The 18,354-nt window shown below is 43.6% G+C and overlaps 1 protein-coding gene across 2 annotated transcripts in view; it reads left to right on the forward strand.

The window, feature by feature from the left end:
* LOC133970138 (disks large homolog 4-like) overlaps positions 1-18,354 on the forward strand; it is a 63,729-nt gene extending 45,375 nt beyond the window's left edge. For both annotated transcript variants that reach the window (XM_062406980.1, XM_062406979.1), the window contains exons 4-22: positions 4,690-4,743; positions 5,505-5,555; positions 5,675-5,799; positions 7,422-7,591; positions 7,747-7,883; positions 9,077-9,221; positions 9,648-9,783; positions 9,919-10,075; positions 10,173-10,275; positions 10,862-10,976; positions 12,806-12,982; positions 13,424-13,466; positions 13,558-13,588; positions 14,601-14,648; positions 14,746-14,847; positions 15,053-15,225; positions 15,583-15,695; positions 15,808-15,899; positions 16,898-18,354. In XM_062406980.1, the coding sequence (XP_062262964.1) occupies positions 4,690-4,743; positions 5,505-5,555; positions 5,675-5,799; positions 7,422-7,591; positions 7,747-7,883; positions 9,077-9,221; positions 9,648-9,783; positions 9,919-10,075; positions 10,173-10,275; positions 10,862-10,976; positions 12,806-12,982; positions 13,424-13,466; positions 13,558-13,588; positions 14,601-14,648; positions 14,746-14,847; positions 15,053-15,225; positions 15,583-15,695; positions 15,808-15,899; positions 16,898-17,004 (2,079 nt within the window). In that variant the 3' untranslated portion in view covers positions 17,005-18,354. The remainder of the gene's footprint in view (positions 1-4,689; positions 4,744-5,504; positions 5,556-5,674; positions 5,800-7,421; positions 7,592-7,746; positions 7,884-9,076; positions 9,222-9,647; positions 9,784-9,918; positions 10,076-10,172; positions 10,276-10,861; positions 10,977-12,805; positions 12,983-13,423; positions 13,467-13,557; positions 13,589-14,600; positions 14,649-14,745; positions 14,848-15,052; positions 15,226-15,582; positions 15,696-15,807; positions 15,900-16,897) is intronic.

Raw genomic sequence — 18,354 nt, forward strand, 5'->3', positions numbered from 1 at the left:
GAGATGACGATATGTTCTGCTGCTCTGATGATGAAGGTGCTGCTTTGAGCCTTCATTTGATATTCAAACAATCATGGAGACAAGACCACCAACATAACCAACACACCCCTACAACACTCAAACCCTCAAGGACGCATGCCACCACCTTTTTTCCTGCACTCCACACATGTACCAGGGGTTTACTAGGAAGCAAGTAGATGAGCAATATGCATGATGTGACAAATCTAGATTAACCACCATCGCATCCTGCATTGAAACCAACAAACTAGAACAGAGGTTGTTAAATCACCAGCCATTAAACCAGTCTCCCAAATAACCACAGCTACATATTACAAAACACTTCACAGCAAGTCTTGTCTTCCTCTCCCTGCACAGCTCTGAGGTAAAGGTCCGTCTGGAGAAGGTAATGCATGCCCACAGAATGTTACTGTCGATTTAGTTTGTTTCAGATTGACATTGCGTATTTCACTCAGAGGTCAGTGTCTTGTTAATTGAGCGGATGGCTTTTACCTGTTGGAGCCTTTTTCAGCCAGGTGTGCAGCACAAACAGCATTAAAGCTGCTAATGCAACCTTTGGTTTGTGTCCAGAGCCGGCCCGCTCTCCTCACTGGTGACATTGCAAGTATCCTTTGCACACTTTATCTCCACTTGAGACAGTCCATGGTGTTTTAATTAGTCTTAGGCTTAAAAGGGATAGTTCACCCTGAAATGTCTCAGCTCATCTTCTACTCACCCCTAGGCCGATGGAGGGGTCGGTGAAGTGTTTGAGTTTCAGGGGTAAAAGGTGTTGCAGCAGAATCCAATACAATCGAAGTAACTAGTGACTAAAGCAGTAATAAAACAGAAATAAGATACCATGCCTCCATTCTGCTCTTGAATGGAGTTTTAAACTGTGTTTTAAGCCTAAAAGTCCTTCAGGATTGGCTTTGCTAGTGGACGTTAGCATTCAGATGGTCCCTGAATGACCCCTGTCGGAAGCACACAACTTTTACTCTCATGTACAAACTGATTTCTTTTTGCCCTTTACAGAAAGTTATTTAACTTTTATTTCTTTATTTTTATTCTATTGTTCTTTTTACATTTCTTTATTCTCTTGTGTACCTCATTCTGACCTGCCTGCTGCTGTAACAAGTGAATGTGTGGGTCAAAACATTTCTATCTAATTTAATCACATAAAATATAATTGACCTGCTTTCGAGTTGAATGTGAATGTCGGAGCTTAGAACGACTTGGAGCAGCATGCAGGCATGTTAGTTTTTTTGTTGTTGTTTTATTGCCTTTGAAAGAATCAGTCACTAATAACCCTAACCCTTTAACGCTGTTTACCTCCTGAAACTCCTAAAGTGTTTGTGGACTCAAACAGTTCACCCACCCCTCCATAGGCATAGTGGTGAGTAGATGATGAGTGCATTTTTCTGGGTGAACTATCCCTTTAACTCAGCAGGTGACTGTCAATTGTATTGGCTGCCTGAAAGCGACGAGAGGTTTGAGTGCATGTACAGAACATTTCTGACAGGACGTGCATGTTTCCAGGTGCACATGCGCAGAGCAGCAGCTGGATTGATGAGATAGTTTGAGTGTCTTGTGAGTCACAGAGCAGGAACGGTACCGTGTGCAGCTACAGCCTGAATGTAGCCTGCAGCTCGAGGTTTCCACTGCTAAATTGTCTGTACTCTATTCAATTCTTAAGGGAGAAAAGAAATCGATTCAAACACATTGCTTCATACTTTTTGGGGCTCTGTGTTTTGCTTCAGTGCACGCATGAATATTTATGGAATTATTACATCACAGCATCGCACAAAACTCAGTCAAATCTGGGAATAATTTAGCCAGACAAATCTCAATAAATGTGTTTCATTTGTTGCTGAAAATGCTTTTTCTGGCTGTTAGGTATGAATTCATCAAGAGGCACAGGCCCGGTTGCAGAGGGGTGATGGTGCTGCCTGTGGGGACACGGCAGAGGACAGGGTGGCTGAATAGGTAGTGCTAAAATATAGGTAGGCGAGAGCAGCCCAACACTGTAAATCCTACCAACCCTGATGTCGAAAGACTTGACAGAGCAGAGAGAAGGAGAGAGGGCTCTGTCTAAATCCCTCCAGGGGAAACTGCCTGCACTAGACTTGAATTTCTGCTGGCTATACTCATTATTTTCTGTCTCCAGATAAGGATGAATTTGACGTAATGTTCGGCAGCACGGCCCGTTGGACACGGCTACACGGTGAAGCTCTGCACAGGCAACTCTTACAATCAGACAGCGTTAGGTTAAAGCAGAGCTCTGCTGGCATTTTGTGCAGGGCTAGGGGAGGGTTTATGTCTTTATCCCTTTCTCTATATTTATGACCGTTTCTCTTTATAATAGAAGATATGATTAGTATCATTAGACAATGAGGATTTAAAAATTTCTAAAGAAAAAGGGATTTGGAGCATTTGATAGTGGTGTTGTGCAAAAATGTTGTGTTGTGGTGTTGTGCAAAAATGGATCTCAACTTCACGTATTTCAGCAGGAATAATGAAAATAGAAGGTTTATTATACAAAGTCCTGACATGGATTATAATATGGTGTTGATGATCCACAAGATTAAATATTTTGATATTTGTGAATACGGCTGACAAGCTGATCTTCTGCTATTACCTCTCAAATTACATGTAGCCTAAAATTATGATTTTATTCTCAAAATCAATCAACTTTTTACTTAACATGTCTAACTCTTTTACTTATAACCAGCCAAAATACTTGCTGTAATTTACAGATTCAACTTTTCGCCTCAAAGTTTCCAGTTTTGATGACCCTAGGGAATAAGTGAAAATTAAATTACATTACTGAGGTTATAGTTAAAGGTGGTGTTTGATGGGCTATATTATACTAAGAGCGTTTTATATTATTTATAAATTTAGCCTCTCCATTTGCATTCATGAAGTGAATATTAAAAACACCTGGGAATATAATGCAGCCCAGTACAACTCCACCAATAACATGGCCTTGATGCTAAATAGAAGTGAATTAACAGCTATAGGTCAAAAATAAAATAAAGAGCATAACAGGCCTCATAAAAGTAGAGTTTATGGAGCAGAAACATTGGGTTGCTTTAGTTTGTACATGTGCACTTCACAAAGTGGGAACTGAATGTTAAGAGCCCAGTTCTGTTTTCAAAGAAAAGGCAAATCATTTTAATAATCTGCATATGACCAGTGAGCATTTCTACATATTCCCATTAGAACTTACTCTCTATACAGACAGAACGAGGAACTGAGTGAAAAAAAAAAAAAGATCGATAAATAAAAGTAAGAATTGTGTTTAGTAGCTTTGTGTTTTTGTGTGTGTCGGATCAGGAGCGTAGTTTTTTGTGTGGGTCGAACTGGGTGCGTAGTTGCTTGTGTGTGTCGGTCTGGGAGCATAGTTGTTTGTGTGTGTCAGACTGGAAGCGTAGTTGTTTGTGTGTGTCGAACTGGGATTGAGTTGTTCTTGTGTGTCAGACTGGGAGCGTAGTTGTTTGTGTGTGTCGGACTGGGGGTGTAGTTGTTTGTGTGTTTCGGACTGGGAGCGTAGTTGTTTTTGTCGGACTGGGAGTGTAGTTGTTCTTGTGTGTCAGACTGGGAACGTAGTTGTTGGTGTGTGTCGAACTAGGGGCATAGATGTTAGTGTGTCGAACTTGGATCGAGTTGTTCCTGTGTGTCGTATTGGGAGTGTAGTTGTTTGTGTGCATTGGACTGGTAGCGTAGTCGTTTGTGTGAAGGTCAGCAGGCTGGTTTTCTGCTGCGGTTTGCAGTTCTATAAGCACTTGAGAAGCACAGGGTCTCTCCCATGCTAATCAGGATGGTGCCGAAGAATGACGTGTAATCTAATCGATGAAGACACCTACAAAGAGAGTCAGACTGTGTACTTTAAAGAGAACTGCACATACTTTACATCTTGCAACATCAGATACCCTGATGATGAGACTAAATCCTGTAAAGAAGCAGGACAAATTTGGGATTAAGAGGCGAGGAAGAAGACATGTGTCACACCTCAGAGAAGCTCAACAGACAGGTGCTGTAAACCTAAACCGCATCCATGCCAAAAATCCTCTCCGTTCATTGACTTGCTGTCGTTTTTAGTCTTTTCCTTAATCACTTTGATCCTGATGAATAACTTCCTGATATGTTCAGACTGGCCTCACGCTTTGTGCAAACGATAATGGACGTAACGTGGTTCTGGACAAAAGTTTGACAGGCATAACAGGCACTGTGCTAACCGAGGATAATGGAACTGTGCTGTCTGTCACTGCCTCTCCGTTTCCTCGTCATCCTCGGGAGTGTGCTGGGAGATCGCCACCATGTGCCGTCAGTGGATGAATCACTGTTTCAAAAGCACTGGTGGGCAGCAGGTTGACGCCCACGTCCACACTGATCACTCGATGGCCATTTAGCATCAGTACAACAAGTTTTACTGTCATCCGACCGGTAGCTGTGGCAAATCTGACACCAGGAATAAGAGGGACGATCACGGGTGGATGATAGCAAAAACGTTCCTGAAGCCATGCTCTCCAGCAGAGTGAGAATAGTGCTATCACAGCTGAGAGCTAAAATGGCCATCAGTCTTGGCTGTGATTGCAGGTTCCAGGGATATACTGAGAGCTCGTCCAGGAGCTGCGTCATCTCCGAGTCGCTGCCATCACTCCTTAATGACGTTTCCTCTCTCTGTGTCTCCAGGGAAATACTCCTCCAATGGTGGTGAACACCGACACGCTCGACGGTTCCCCATATGTAAGGATTACGTTTAATCTCCCTTTTATTGTATTAGCATGTCAGGCTCTACCACATAACTCACTTAACTGCCTTCATATTCACTCTGTATTACGAGTAGTTCCATTACATTCCCAACATCCAGGTAGGTTCGTCACTCATAACAAATATTTGTATTTTCGATTAAAATACAGTTTCTCTGTTACACATCTGACAGAATGGAGATATCACTTCACTCGATCCGTTAATTAGGCCGTTTCTAAAATGAATGCCGACATTAACGTGAATAGTGAGGGATTAGAGAACGAGGCGTCTCAGAGAAAAGCCTCCAATCACATGCAGGCCAGTATTTCTGCAGCACTAGGAAAAGTTATTTTCTAGGTCAGACACCAAAACAGCGAAGTCTGAAGTTGTTTGAATTCACTCTTCCTCGGGGACGGGGGTAAAGCTGATGTGAAGCTAAACTGTCCAGCCACAAGACGAATTAGACTGAGAGCAGTGCCGCCATTATCGACCAGGTACCACACATACAACGATTGTAGATCAAACTCAGTGGACAGTCTGGTAAAGGGAAGCTGTAATTAGCTTTAGTGACTATGATGCTGTGTTCTGGAGCTGAAAGAAAGATCCAGCAACATGATTGCCCAGAGGGAAACTGCTGAACCAACATAACTGACTTTAGGATTTATAGTAGTGTGAATACTGTTTAATACAAAAATAACTGTACCTCAACATCAAATGTCTACTACTTGACACTATGAACTAACATTTGTTTCCGACAGGTGAATGGGATAGAAGGGGAAATCGAGTATGAGGAGATCACACTGGAGAGAGTGAGTCGGATAAAATATAATTTTTTTCACATTTTTACTACTTCGAATTATACATGATCGGTTATATCAAATATGATGAATAAACATTGCATTTGTTTTGTGTGGTTTTGTATCTGCAGGGTAACTCAGGCCTGGGCTTCAGCATTGCAGGGGGAACAGACAACCCTCATGTGGGCGATGACCCCAGCATCTTCATCACCAAAATCATACCAGGAGGAGCGGCGGCTCAGGACGGACGGCTGAGGTAAAAAACATTCGTACAGTGTTACAGGAAGCAAATCCAAATGCTTGCATTATTATCCCAAGTCCATGATATACGAAATCTAGGTGTCAAAAGCCTGTGGGACATCCGTGCCCGGTTGACTCAGGTTTTACCTGAGTAAAATGCTCGTCTATTGGCCTCACAATTTATTCCTCTTCACCATCCTTCACGATGTATTGTCACTGAATCCCCTTTAGACAACCTGTCAATTCTCTATCCAAATACTTCAACATCTCTCCTTGGTGTCCTAAATGTTGTACCACAGTACAGTATTGAGTGTCTGTCACACTCAACACCCAAATTATATCTGAGAGGACCTGCCTGTTTGATTCAAAATCTCCAACCAAACTTTAATCTTCCAATTCTCTGTGTCTATCATCTAAAAATGATTCTTTGAAATTAGTGTAGTGTGAAAACAGTGCTCTTACCAAATAAATGTAATGGATGGCATATTTTCCAGAATCCTGTGTAATATGCAACAATACAACATTTGTTTTCCCATGAGGCTGCAGTTCAGACTCTGCCTTTCTGAAAACAGTAGAGCCCAACCGATTTCTCCTCCTCCTCCTCCTCCTCCTCCTCCTCCTCCTCCTCCTCCTCCTCCTCCTCCTCCTCCTCCTCCACCACCACCACCACCACCACCACCACCACCTATAAATGTCCATCTGAATTGGCGTTAGAGTTTAAAGAATGCCCAGGGAAAACCCTTGTAACTGCCTGAATGCAGAATGTTATTTTCATGACCATGATTGTCTGAAATATCTTGAAACTATCCCAGACGTCATGTTGCTTTCAGACTGTTCGCACAATGTAAATTTTAACACAAAAGCATTTTTCCGTAAGGGCTATTCTTCCACTTTGAATGATTCAAGCGAGGGATCCTTGAAAATCTGAACAAACAACCCTGAGACATTTTAGAGAGCAGTGCTGAACCTTTTATACTGCATGCAGATAAATTGTTCTTTATACCTTGATAAAGTTTGGATTTTTTTATATACGTGTGTGGGTGTATAAGTGTGGGTGTGCGTGAGCGTGTGTTTTATATGGCCTCACAAACAATGTGCACGTCAGACTATTGTCTCTACAAAACCTTGGATGAAGACGTCAGCAGTCATTTCTTTTGGAGCCTCAGTGGTTAAAACCTCAAGAATCATTTCAGTCTTACAAAATGTTACTCTATGATATTCAGGGCTGTGAAATCGATTTTAAACCCATGAATGGAATTGTGATAAGTGGAGTTTTCAGGCCCCTGGAGGAAGATTGTGTGTGTTACTGAAAATGGCTATTTCATCAAAATCTTGCTCGAAAATCAGCTGTCACTTAAAACTCCTCCTGCAGTAATTTTCAAGAGCGGTTAACCCAAAGAGAACAATATCAACATTGCACTGGGTCTTTACCCTTTTAGAATTATCTGTTGAGGGCTGGGGGAAAGGCGAGACATGGGTGGTGAAACTGGATCCCCAACAGAGCGATAAGTGACTGCTCCTGACCTCGTCTGGTGCAGGATTACACCCGATTTCTGCACCAACACAGAAACTCAACGCTGTGTTTTCACTCTCCCTCCCACTGGGTCTCTCTGTCTGTCCCTTTCCCCCGTTTCTTAGTGTGAACGACTGCATCTTATTTGTGAATGATGTTGACGTGCGGGAGGTGACACACAGCCAAGCTGTGGAGGCTCTGAAGGAGGCAGGTGCTATCGTCCGTCTTTACGTTCTCCGCAGAAAACCGGCGGCTGAGAAAGTCACAGAAATCAAACTCATCAAAGGGCCTAAAGGTGCGTGGGAGTGTGTATCAGTGTACTGCATCAACACTTTTGTGTGGGCTCGGGAGGCTTTTTACCTGGCTAAGCTGTGCCCTCTGGATTGAACAAATCTGCTCTGTGTTAACCCCTCTATCTCCTCAGCCCCTCTCTCTGCTTTATTTTCCCAGGACTGGGTTTCAGCATCGCCGGAGGGGTGGGAAACCAGCACATACCAGGAGATAACAGTATCTATGTCACCAAGATTATTGAAGGCGGAGCGGCTCATAAAGATCAACGTCTGCAGATCGGGGACAAGATCTTAGCGGTCAGTCAATCATATGTAATAACTTCCAGCATGCAGAGATATGAGCCCACACACAAATGCGTCACTGACAACCTCAGACTCTCACCTCTGAAGCACACGTACACATATTCACACACACACGCTCACACATTTGTGTGCATTAGCAGCAGTGAAGTATCGGGGGCCTGTATAAATTACAGCCGTTATTCTCATGTCCTGAATTTACATGTGAATAGATGTGTAGGCAGGAATAAATGTTGAACTGTGGTGTAGCTGCAATAAAACACAAGCAGCACTACTGCCATCTGCTGGAGAACAGGGAGACTGTGACATAGCGGCTGATGACAAGCTCGATTCCAGTGACTTCAAAATGGTGCTTGGTTATGATTAAATGGTGTCTGGGCTAATGAATGCTCTGCCTCTGAATTGCATATAGCAACATGCTTCTGCTTATAATGAAAATGTTTACAAAATACACTTAAAATAAGTAATTGTATTAGCAAAAATGATAATAATATGACAGCAGTGGAACATTTGAAGTTTTTATCTCATCTAATCTGTACAGCAAACCACCAGCTCACTATTTAATACAGATGTAGTGGATTACATTAATAAATTGTGTCCCAGGGTGAATTGAACTATGATTCTGTAGTTTGACGATCCGTCTATTAATCTATTTATCAGCAGAGTAATGCATTTATGATATATTTAATCTATCATTTTAGATAATACCACAAAATAGTTGAAGCGTTTTTGATCTAGATTAACATTTACATTTTGTTGTGCCTCTTGGGCGGATGTGGCTCAGGAGATTGAGCGGGTTGTCCACTAACAGAAAGTAGTAGGTTTGATCCCCGGCTCCTCCAGTCCGCATTACTTGAGCACAACCCTGAATCCCCAAATTGGACCAGGTGGTTGTTCCGTCAGTGTGTGTGTGACGTGCGATGCATATAGAAGTGCTCTATGAATGTCTGTGCAAATGGGTTAATGTAAATAGCTTTGAGTGGTCATAACAATGGATAGGTGCAATATAAATACAGTCCATAAATAGTCAAGTCATCACTAGGATGATCGGACTGTTCTGAAGAAGAGCGACTGTCATAAATGTAAATTGTGGCCGTGTGAGGGATTCAGTGTTTCTCTGGTCCTCAGTACAGCTGCCGTCTGTTGTGACTGACGCTCCCTTTCTTTCCCTGCTTGCTGCCAACGCTCAGGTGAACAGCGTGTGTCTGGAGGATGTGATGCACGAGGATGCGGTGGGGGCTCTGAAGAACACAGCCGAGGTGGTGTACCTCAGGGTGGCCAAGCCCAACAACCTGTACCTGACCAACTCCTACAACCCTCCAGACCTCACCAGCAGTAAGCCCCTCTCCTGACACACACGGATAGATAAAAACCAGAAGTGTTCATATTTGAACTAATAGTCAATGATAGTCGAGAGAAAACCCTGTTCTTTGTAAATCACTGGAGAGGACAGTGGGACTACTAAGAAAATGAAAAGCTCATGTTTACTGGTTATGGGGCATTTTCTTTCTACCTTTGACACAAATCCGCCTCTGGATGAAAGACTACTTGTAACAAACAAAAACTGCAATAGGATTTCGCAACACAATACACAACAATTTTTCCGACCACACATACAAAATATCATATTACACAAATGCATTTACTCAGTAGAGAAGCCAAACAGCCCGAAGTCTGAACTTCTATTTTTGCTGATATTGCATATCTGTGTACAGCAGCCCTCTGGAATATTATACATCTCTTTGTGTGCTATTCTTCCAGCATATTCCCATATGGATACTGAACTCAGCCACCCCAACTATCTTGGCTCAGATTACCCACAAGCCCTTACTCCCACCTCACCTAGTCGGTTTTCTCCTGTTCTGCACGGCATGATGGGAGATGATGACATCCCCAGGTGAGCAATGATCCGCTGGCTTTTCCTCAGGTTCCCTGGTTATTATTTGCAGTGTTTGCAGCAGCGGTGGTTTGATTAAAGGTATTTGTTTATCTACACTCTTTTATTCACACTACATGTTTCTGTCTTAATCAGGGAGCCTCGCAGAGTTCTGATCCACCGAGGCTCCACAGGTCTGGGGTTCAACATTGTCGGGGGCGAGGATGGAGAGGGAATCTTTATCTCGTTCATCCTGGCAGGAGGGCCAGCGGACCTCAGCGGAGAGCTGCACAAGGGCGATCAGATCCTCAGTGTAAAGACACTCATCTGTATAAAGGTGTCACGCAGCACATTCACGCATCCCACAGTAGCACAGTAGTGATTGTCCATGCTGTTTGTGTGTGCATCAGGTGAACGGCGTGGACCTGCGCATGGCGACTCATGAACAGGCAGCTGCAGCGCTGAAGAACGCCGGCCAGACGGTGACCATCATCGCTCAGTATCGGCCCGACGGTACGGCAACAACTACAACGTACAACTGTCACACATAACAACACACCTTCATGCAGATAGATTCTCACATACATAGAGATTCACAAGAAATGTAGACCTAAAATGTTTGTCCGAAAATGTCCAATCAGCGACCACTTGTTTCACGGATCAAGACGTTTATTTTAATTCTCTAGCAAAGAATTTGTGTGTGCTGGTTTGCTTCTGTGCACAATATCTCAAAAACAAATCAATCTCCCAAAGATGAAGAATAAATGCAAACAGTGAGCAAAGTAGTGAGCTAGAATTGGTATTTTGAAAATTCTATTGGAAACAAAAGGAAGTCTTCTACTTACATTCACTCAGCCAAGGCTTAAGTTTTTAGTGCCATAACACGTCTTGACCGTGAGTGACTTTACATAAAATGGATTCATATTGGTTCTATGAAGAAGGCTAAAGAGCGTTTACATAAGGGAAGTCGAGGTTACTGCTCAGTACAATACTGTTAGATAAGTGGGATGGATGCATCTCCATCGGTTACGAAGCAAACCTTTCGTGTGACTGAGTTTAAACCGAAAAGCTCCTCATGCGTTTGTCTTTCTGTTTTCAGAGTACAGCCGCTTTGAAGCAAAGATCCACGACCTGAGGGAACAGCTGATGAACAGCAGCATGGGCTCGGGGACCACGACGCTAAGGAGCAACCCAAAGAGAGGCTTCTACATCAGGTCTGACACCAACAGTAGAAACAGTAGGCTTTGGTACAACATGACACCCATAGGTGAAACTGTGGTAAACAAATCCTTCGACTTCCATAAAGCAGAGATCCGTCAACATCAATAATTCTGGCAATACAATTTACATTGATACATCAAAATACTCAAACCCCCTTTAAAAACAACGTTCATCCAATGGACTTGCGGCATATGCTAGTTCAAAACTCGTTCATGTGAAACATCGAAACTTTCAACAATACCTGGCATTTTTAGAACCAAAAAAATCGCAACTTGCTGGGAAGCTGATCCCATTCACATCAAACCTGTTCAGCCAGTTGTGTCACTACAAGGCCGATAGAAGAAGGTGACAGCAGTAAATGAAGTTTGTAGAGAAAGAGAAAAGTAAGTTCATAACAATCCACACACAATCTGGGCAACCAGTAGAAACAGGAATGGCCAGTGACCAGTTGTCAAACCATACACCACACTGCACTGAATACATACTGGAGCATGGTGTTACCTTCAGAAGGATGTCCTGCTTGATTCCCTGTGTGAGTGGATCTTTACATACGGTCCATGGAGTGCTGTCAATGGCCACCTGTTCGGCAGGGTCCGGATATTGTCCGGGTTTCTCAGGTTGTGTTCAATTAGCTTGAAGCAGCGACATGAGCTCCATCGTTTCCTCCTCATGATCCACGACGCTGAAGAAAATGTGTTGTGTTATTGTCACCATTTTGACAGAAGTTCGCACATAAAAACTCCCTCCGTGATTCAGACACGTGTCTCCCGCGTCCGTCTGGTTTTCCTGCAGAGTCACGGAGACAACACGTGCGTGTTTGTTGATAACGAGTCTGTGGTAGCCGCCGGTTAATACTACGTAACTCCCGCGACTTTTACGCAACGTGCGTAATCGTGGCGTCGCCAGGACGCTTCGTGAGTTTACCTGAATACCTTTATTTACCTTCCCAAGGTGGTTCTGTAAGCGCGAAGCAGCCATTATAGAGATGAATTAATTAATTCATACAGAAGGGATTTATGTAGTTTAAATCATTAAGGTTTAAAAAAATTTTTGTAAACAATACTTTTTTTTTACTTGTTTGTATAATTTTTCTTCATTTTATTTACATGCTCAAAATACAAAAATGAAATGAAGTTCCACTAAAATAATCCCAATATTCCAATATGTATTGAATCATTATGTAGGTCAAACAGTTCTTATGAGAAAAATATGGGATAAAAATTAAACCAAATCGACAAGACAAATCCAAATTATAAACACTGGGGAAATTGAACGTGAAATGAAAAATTGAGAGATGGATTATCGAGGGATTTGATCAATTTCAGTGAGATTTGATCCAAACAGAACAATGTATCGTCATTTCCCACTTTAATCTTAGCGTTCTTCATTTATCCTTCACAACATAAAATGGCCATTCGTCATCTAAGCAAAGTAGCCTCAGGGGTGGAAGTAACAAACGACAACCGAAAGAGATGGAGGTGGTGTGAAAATGCTTCCACATTAATAATGGAGGTGACATTTTTTTCATATCTTGTCATTTGATTTGATAAACTTCATCATGCCCCTTTCAGTTTTCTCTCTGCTAGTGTGTCATTTCTATTGTAATGTTTGAGTCTTCCTGTGCGCCTTCAAATTAACAAAGTGTGGGTTCAATTCAAGGTTGCAGGTGTTACAGCGCACACCCACAGTGTTTCATTTGGTGCAACCTTCAATAAAAATTACATATCGGATTTGGATATTTCTTTAAAAAGATGATGGTGATGTAGATGATGATTTATATTTTTTCTATGAAGTGACCGATTTACATGATCTCCTCACTCAGGGCTCTTTTCGACTATGACAAGACTGCGGACTGTGGCTTCCTCAGTCAAGCGCTGGGCTTCAGGTTCGGGGACGTGCTGCATGTGCTGGACTGCGGGGATGAGGAGTGGTGGCAGGCCCGTAAAGTCAGCCCCCAGAATGAGGCCGAGGAGGTCGGCTTCATCCCCAGCAAGCACAGGTCAGACACACTGTCCATCGACGAGCTCGCACATATCTAAGGTTTTATGTTCGAGAGCAAATAACAGTGATTTATGGAAAAGTTTAGTAGGTCGTTTGTCATTTTAAGCTCGAATGTTCATATAATTGAACAAAATTATACATGTTATAAGTCTCATTATATAACCAGAGCGTAAAAACCCATTGGCGCCCTGATCACTTGTGATAAATGTTGTGTTATATTGCTCAACCACGTCCATCTTTCTCATTCTATCCCCCATGAACCTTATGACTGAGTACTATGCTGTACAGTGTTCTGTGTTTCGAGTACTTAATATGTGCACACTTATACGTTCTGTCTACTTATATGTTCAGACCCGGGATCAGAGAAAAACAGCATTTCACTCCCGAAATGACAATAGAGTTGACTTTGACTTTAACTTTGATCTTTTCCTCTCTCCAGGGTGGAAAGAAAAGAGTGGTCTCGTGGTAACACCAAAGAGAGGGTGAGTTCACTCACCACAGTTGACTGACAGAGGGCCTTTTCTCTCAAAGCGTCTCCCCCTGTGTAAATCTCTGCTCTTGTTTCTGTCGCAGGACCACGGTCGGGACAGCTTGGGCCCTCAAGGTAATTAGTATGAAGCGTGGATGTTCTCTACATTGACTCTGCAAGCTGCCATTTACACATTCGGACATTCTCTCGTATTTTTGTAAACATAATGCACGTGTTCACATTCTGCAGGCTGCTTTTTTGTCCATCCATTACGAGATGAATTGCTCGATCGAAGGTGCTAGTAGCATCGGCCAATGCGAATGTGTAAAACTGTCAATAACCGCAGACTCAGAGACGTCCTTTCTCTACAACTACCCCGCTCTTTGGCAGCGATGTCATCTTTAAATACCTCCCTGCCAACGTCACAGTTACTGCCAAGTATAATCACAAGAAAGTCCTCATTACCATTTTCCTCCACACTGTGGTCCAAAGCACACTTCACCTTCACAGGCAGGTCTTTTTTTATTTCCTCAGTGGGGCCATCTGATGTATTAGCTCCAGCATTTTAAAGCCACGCATAGAAAGATTTGCACACAGCTACACTCAGGCTCCCCCTGCAGGTGGGATACTTAAATCACTGCGGTAAATATAAGTTCATCTTGAAACCGACAACCAGCACAAATAAAGCAAACAAGCGAAAGATATGACTAACTACATACTTATTCACAACTGGTCAGCATCTGTCCTGCATCCTTTGGTCTCTTTAAGCTCTCGCAGACGATTCCCTGAATTTCCGTTTCTTGCTCAGTCACTCTCTTGTCTCTGCCGTGATTTATACACCGAGAATTGCAAGGTAGTTGTCGCTTGTAGTTGCTCGCTCCGCCTCTGGTTCTTTGTGTGGGATGTATGCCATAGTGTTACAGAACGCTATGCAGTTGCAAGCGTCCAGGGAGCGCTTTAAAAGTTTGTGCACCATCAAATTGATAGCTGTTATTTAAAGGTGTAAACCTACGTTGTGTCGCTTTAAAACACATCGCAGTCATTAAATCTAAGTACAAGCGCACATATGCACACAAAGCTATAAATAAACGGGGTTTCATATTGGTTAAAAGGAAGTTGGCTGAATGTGTCTGTGCTCTGTCTACAGGGAGAGATAAAACATTGCAGAGTTATGAGACAGTCACCCAAGTGGAAGGTAATGTCAACAAGGAAGCAGCTCATTCTTTAGTTCCTTTGTTATCAAAGTGCACTCTTCTGAACGCCCCCCCCCCTCTCTTTCTCCTCCCGCTAAGTTCATTACGCGAGGCCCATCATCATTCTGGGTCCCGTGAAGGACAGGATAAACGACGACCTGTTGTCTGAGTTCCCCGACAAGTTTGGATCTTGTGTCCCACGTAAGTAATTGCCCTGTCAGTCACACAGACCGATTCTCTGATTCTCTGCCCATGATATGATGTCAGTGCTGCCACCTGCCACTATTTTAGGCTTATATCTGCACGATGTGTCCCCTTCTCGGAGAAATAATAGCTTTAATTTTGAGATTCTAGGCGATTTAATCATGTGCACTGCTTTGACAGTCTACTGTTCTTTGCTCGATAGACACCACGCGGCCCAAGAGAGAGTATGAGGTGGACGGGAGGGACTATCACTTTGTGTCGTCGCGGGAACAGATGGAGAAGGACATCCAGAGCCATCGGTTCATCGAGGCCGGCCAGTACAACAGTCACCTGTATGGCACCAGTGTCCAGAGTGTCCGCGAGGTGGCTGAGCAGGTGCGAAATAAAAATGAATAGCAAGACATAACATTTTATCTGTTGTTTTCCCAGTCCTTTGTTGTCATTGGTTTTAATTGCTTCCACTAATTGCAAAACAATGACTCGCATTGTATTTACAGGATCAAGCACATTAATGCTAAATTTGATGAATGGCGATGATAAATAACTGTGATTTCAATTGTGTGTATAAAATGTTTTATAAAAGAACAAGAACTAAAAGTGTTTTGAGTAATTTGCCGAAACCTCCCGTGGCTTGTTTTCCTAATTAACTGGCAGTTTTGAAGTCATAACCGAAATAACAGTGTGTGTTTATTAATCCTCATCACTGCTCTCCCTGCACGTGTACACGAGCAGCAGGGGAAACACTGCATCCTGGATGTTTCGGCCAACGCTGTGCGCAGACTACAAGCAGCTCAGCTTCATCCCATCGCCATCTTTGTACGGCCCAAGGCGCTGGAGAACGTCCTGTGAGTTCTTATTACATTACATAAATGGTCATCGAAAACCGAACATGTCGTCCACCATCAACTTTTGAAGAGCGCCCTCCCCTGATTGACTTTTGTGTTGTGATGTCAACAGAGAGATCAATACTCGTCTGACGGAGGAGCAGGCCAGGAAAGGAATGGACCGAGCCCTAAAACTAGAACAAGACTTTCTAGAGTGCTTTTCAGGTGAGCACACGCAGAGTTTCTGTGTACACAAGGTAACACAACTCCGTCTACAGTCCTTGCACAGTTACCAGTGGGTTAGTGTTGTGACGGCACCAGATGGTTAACCTGAGCTTATACACCGGCATCCTGGAGCCCATCAGCAACAATTTAATGACGAATTAGCCTCTGGGGGCCACGGACAATAATTTGGGGCTTCCGGTGTAGACAGGGGATATATGAGGCCAAGACTCCATCTTCCATTCGCCATTAACAGTCCAACAACTTCCATTTATCACACGAGTTCAAACCAATCGAGCATCTCTCCACACAATACACAAACAGAGATACTTATTGCAGGTGTTTATGGTCCAGACATCAACAGCTATCTTAATATGAATGTGGATAACTTCATTGTTTCACAAATGAAAAGGAAAATAAATTCCTCCTCCACATGAATGAGCTCCACATTCACATATTCACGCTATTGATGAAGGAGTTAAATGGGAAAATGAATGTGTTCCTGGCGGACTCCGGGACTTTTTACTTTTTTTTTTCACATTGAAGAGACACATTTAGGGCAAATCACAGCGGTCGCCAGGAAATGAACGTTAGAGTTCTCTGACAAATCCGGCGCAGAGATCATGAGCAGCTGCCACGTGTGACATTTTATCAGCCACTAAAAGAAAACCTGTGAGACGGAATGAACGTGCAAGACACTTTGTAGGCGTACATGCATCCTGGGAATGTGCCTTTTGTATAACAGATGCGATTTTGCACATTACCGATTTTGCACGGATGATCAAAGTAAATATTCATTAAGCGTCTTAACTGATGATTCCTCCCAACGTCTTGCAAAAACATCTGACAAACTTCCATCTCTTTCTGCCCCCCCCCCTCCCCTCCCCTCTTCCCGAATGTTTCCTGCTGTCTCTCTTTTGTCTTTGTTTTGCCACTGCCTGTGCCACCCCCCCCCCCCCCCCCTTCTGTTGTCTCTCCCTCCCCGACACATCCTGCTGCAGCTGTCGTGGAAGGGGACAGCTTTGAAGAGGTCTATCACAAAGTAAAGACAGTGATCGAGGAGCAATCAGGGCCTTACATCTGGATCCCCACTCGGGAGAGGCTGTGATGCTGCACCCCCGCCCCCGCCCCCGCCCCGCCCGACCGGACTTCCCTCACCGACCACCGACCTGACACCACCCTTCACCCTCACAGCCAAGCCAGCCTCGCCTGCCTGTCTGTCCTCCAGCAAAGTCAGTGCTTAGGCCATCACTGAGAATGACACAGAGAGACAAATGCATACTAAGACAAACACAGAAACAGAGACAGACACAGGAAGTGACACAGCGAGGGAAAGAACGATACCAAAAAAGAGACTCTGAGACAGACGGGAACACAGCTTTGTGTTATTCGACAGAGAAATGACTAAATCAGTATTTAATGAGGCACGACTGAGTCTTGAGGTCCTGTTTCACATTTAGCATTAAAATGCATCTTGGTACAGCTGTGCACCCAAAACTGGGGATGTAAACATCCCGAACAAGGCTTATTTAGCGATGCCAAACAATTTTAGCGTTTTTTTTTTGTTTCAATACAGTTTAAAATCAAATATGAGTCAAATTATACATCACAGCTTGTGAGATTTCTAATGCATTTTGATGCCATTTGTGAGCTGCAGTTCATCTGCATCTATACACGTTATACCTGCTGGACACACGAGACATCAGGCCTGAGCAGGGCTTGAAAGAGAGTAGAGGGTGACGCAGCAGGGACGGACACCGGGGTAGTATTAGCACCACCTCAACCAGCCCCATCCCTCGGGTGTCTCACGCTGAACACCTCCACGCGCCCATGTCGGAGATGGAGGTGCCCCAAAAAAGACACTGGCCCCCCCCCCCCCCCCTTTTTATATCAGCTCCTGGCTTTCTCTCCTCCTCCTCCTGTCAGCTCTGCCTTGTTTCACGACAGGAGAGGGGGACGACTGGGAACAGGAATCTCCTCTTGGTTCTGTGTGTGAACTCAGAATTCCACTGTAGTGACCAAGACTGACACGTGCTCAGTCGCCCATGTTGAATATCGCAAGGCATTATTTAACGAGCAGTTCTAATAATTATAATGATAAAAACTCATATGCTGAATTTGTGCATGCATCCTCGAAGACAATGGAGACAGGAGACGAAAAACAATGGAAAATCAGACAAAAAAACTAAAAAAAAGTGGTAAAAAGAAAGGCGAGTAAATAGGCTGTGTTCTTCTTCACCACCTCCCTATCGTGGAGGAGTTTTTTAAGCATGTCTCAAGAAAGAAGAAGAGAAGAGAGACGAGGTCATGAGACATGGTCATGGGAGGCCAGTCCTGAGCACAGTAAAGCTCTGACATCCAGTTTAGCCTCTGCTCTCTTATGCACACACACTCAACGCACCAACACGCTATCACACACACACACACACACACAAGCACACACACACACTCTTGTCCA

This window comes from Platichthys flesus, chromosome 15, assembly GCF_949316205.1.
Source record: "Platichthys flesus chromosome 15, fPlaFle2.1, whole genome shotgun sequence".
Classification (NCBI taxonomy): Eukaryota; Metazoa; Chordata; class Actinopteri; order Pleuronectiformes; family Pleuronectidae; genus Platichthys; species Platichthys flesus.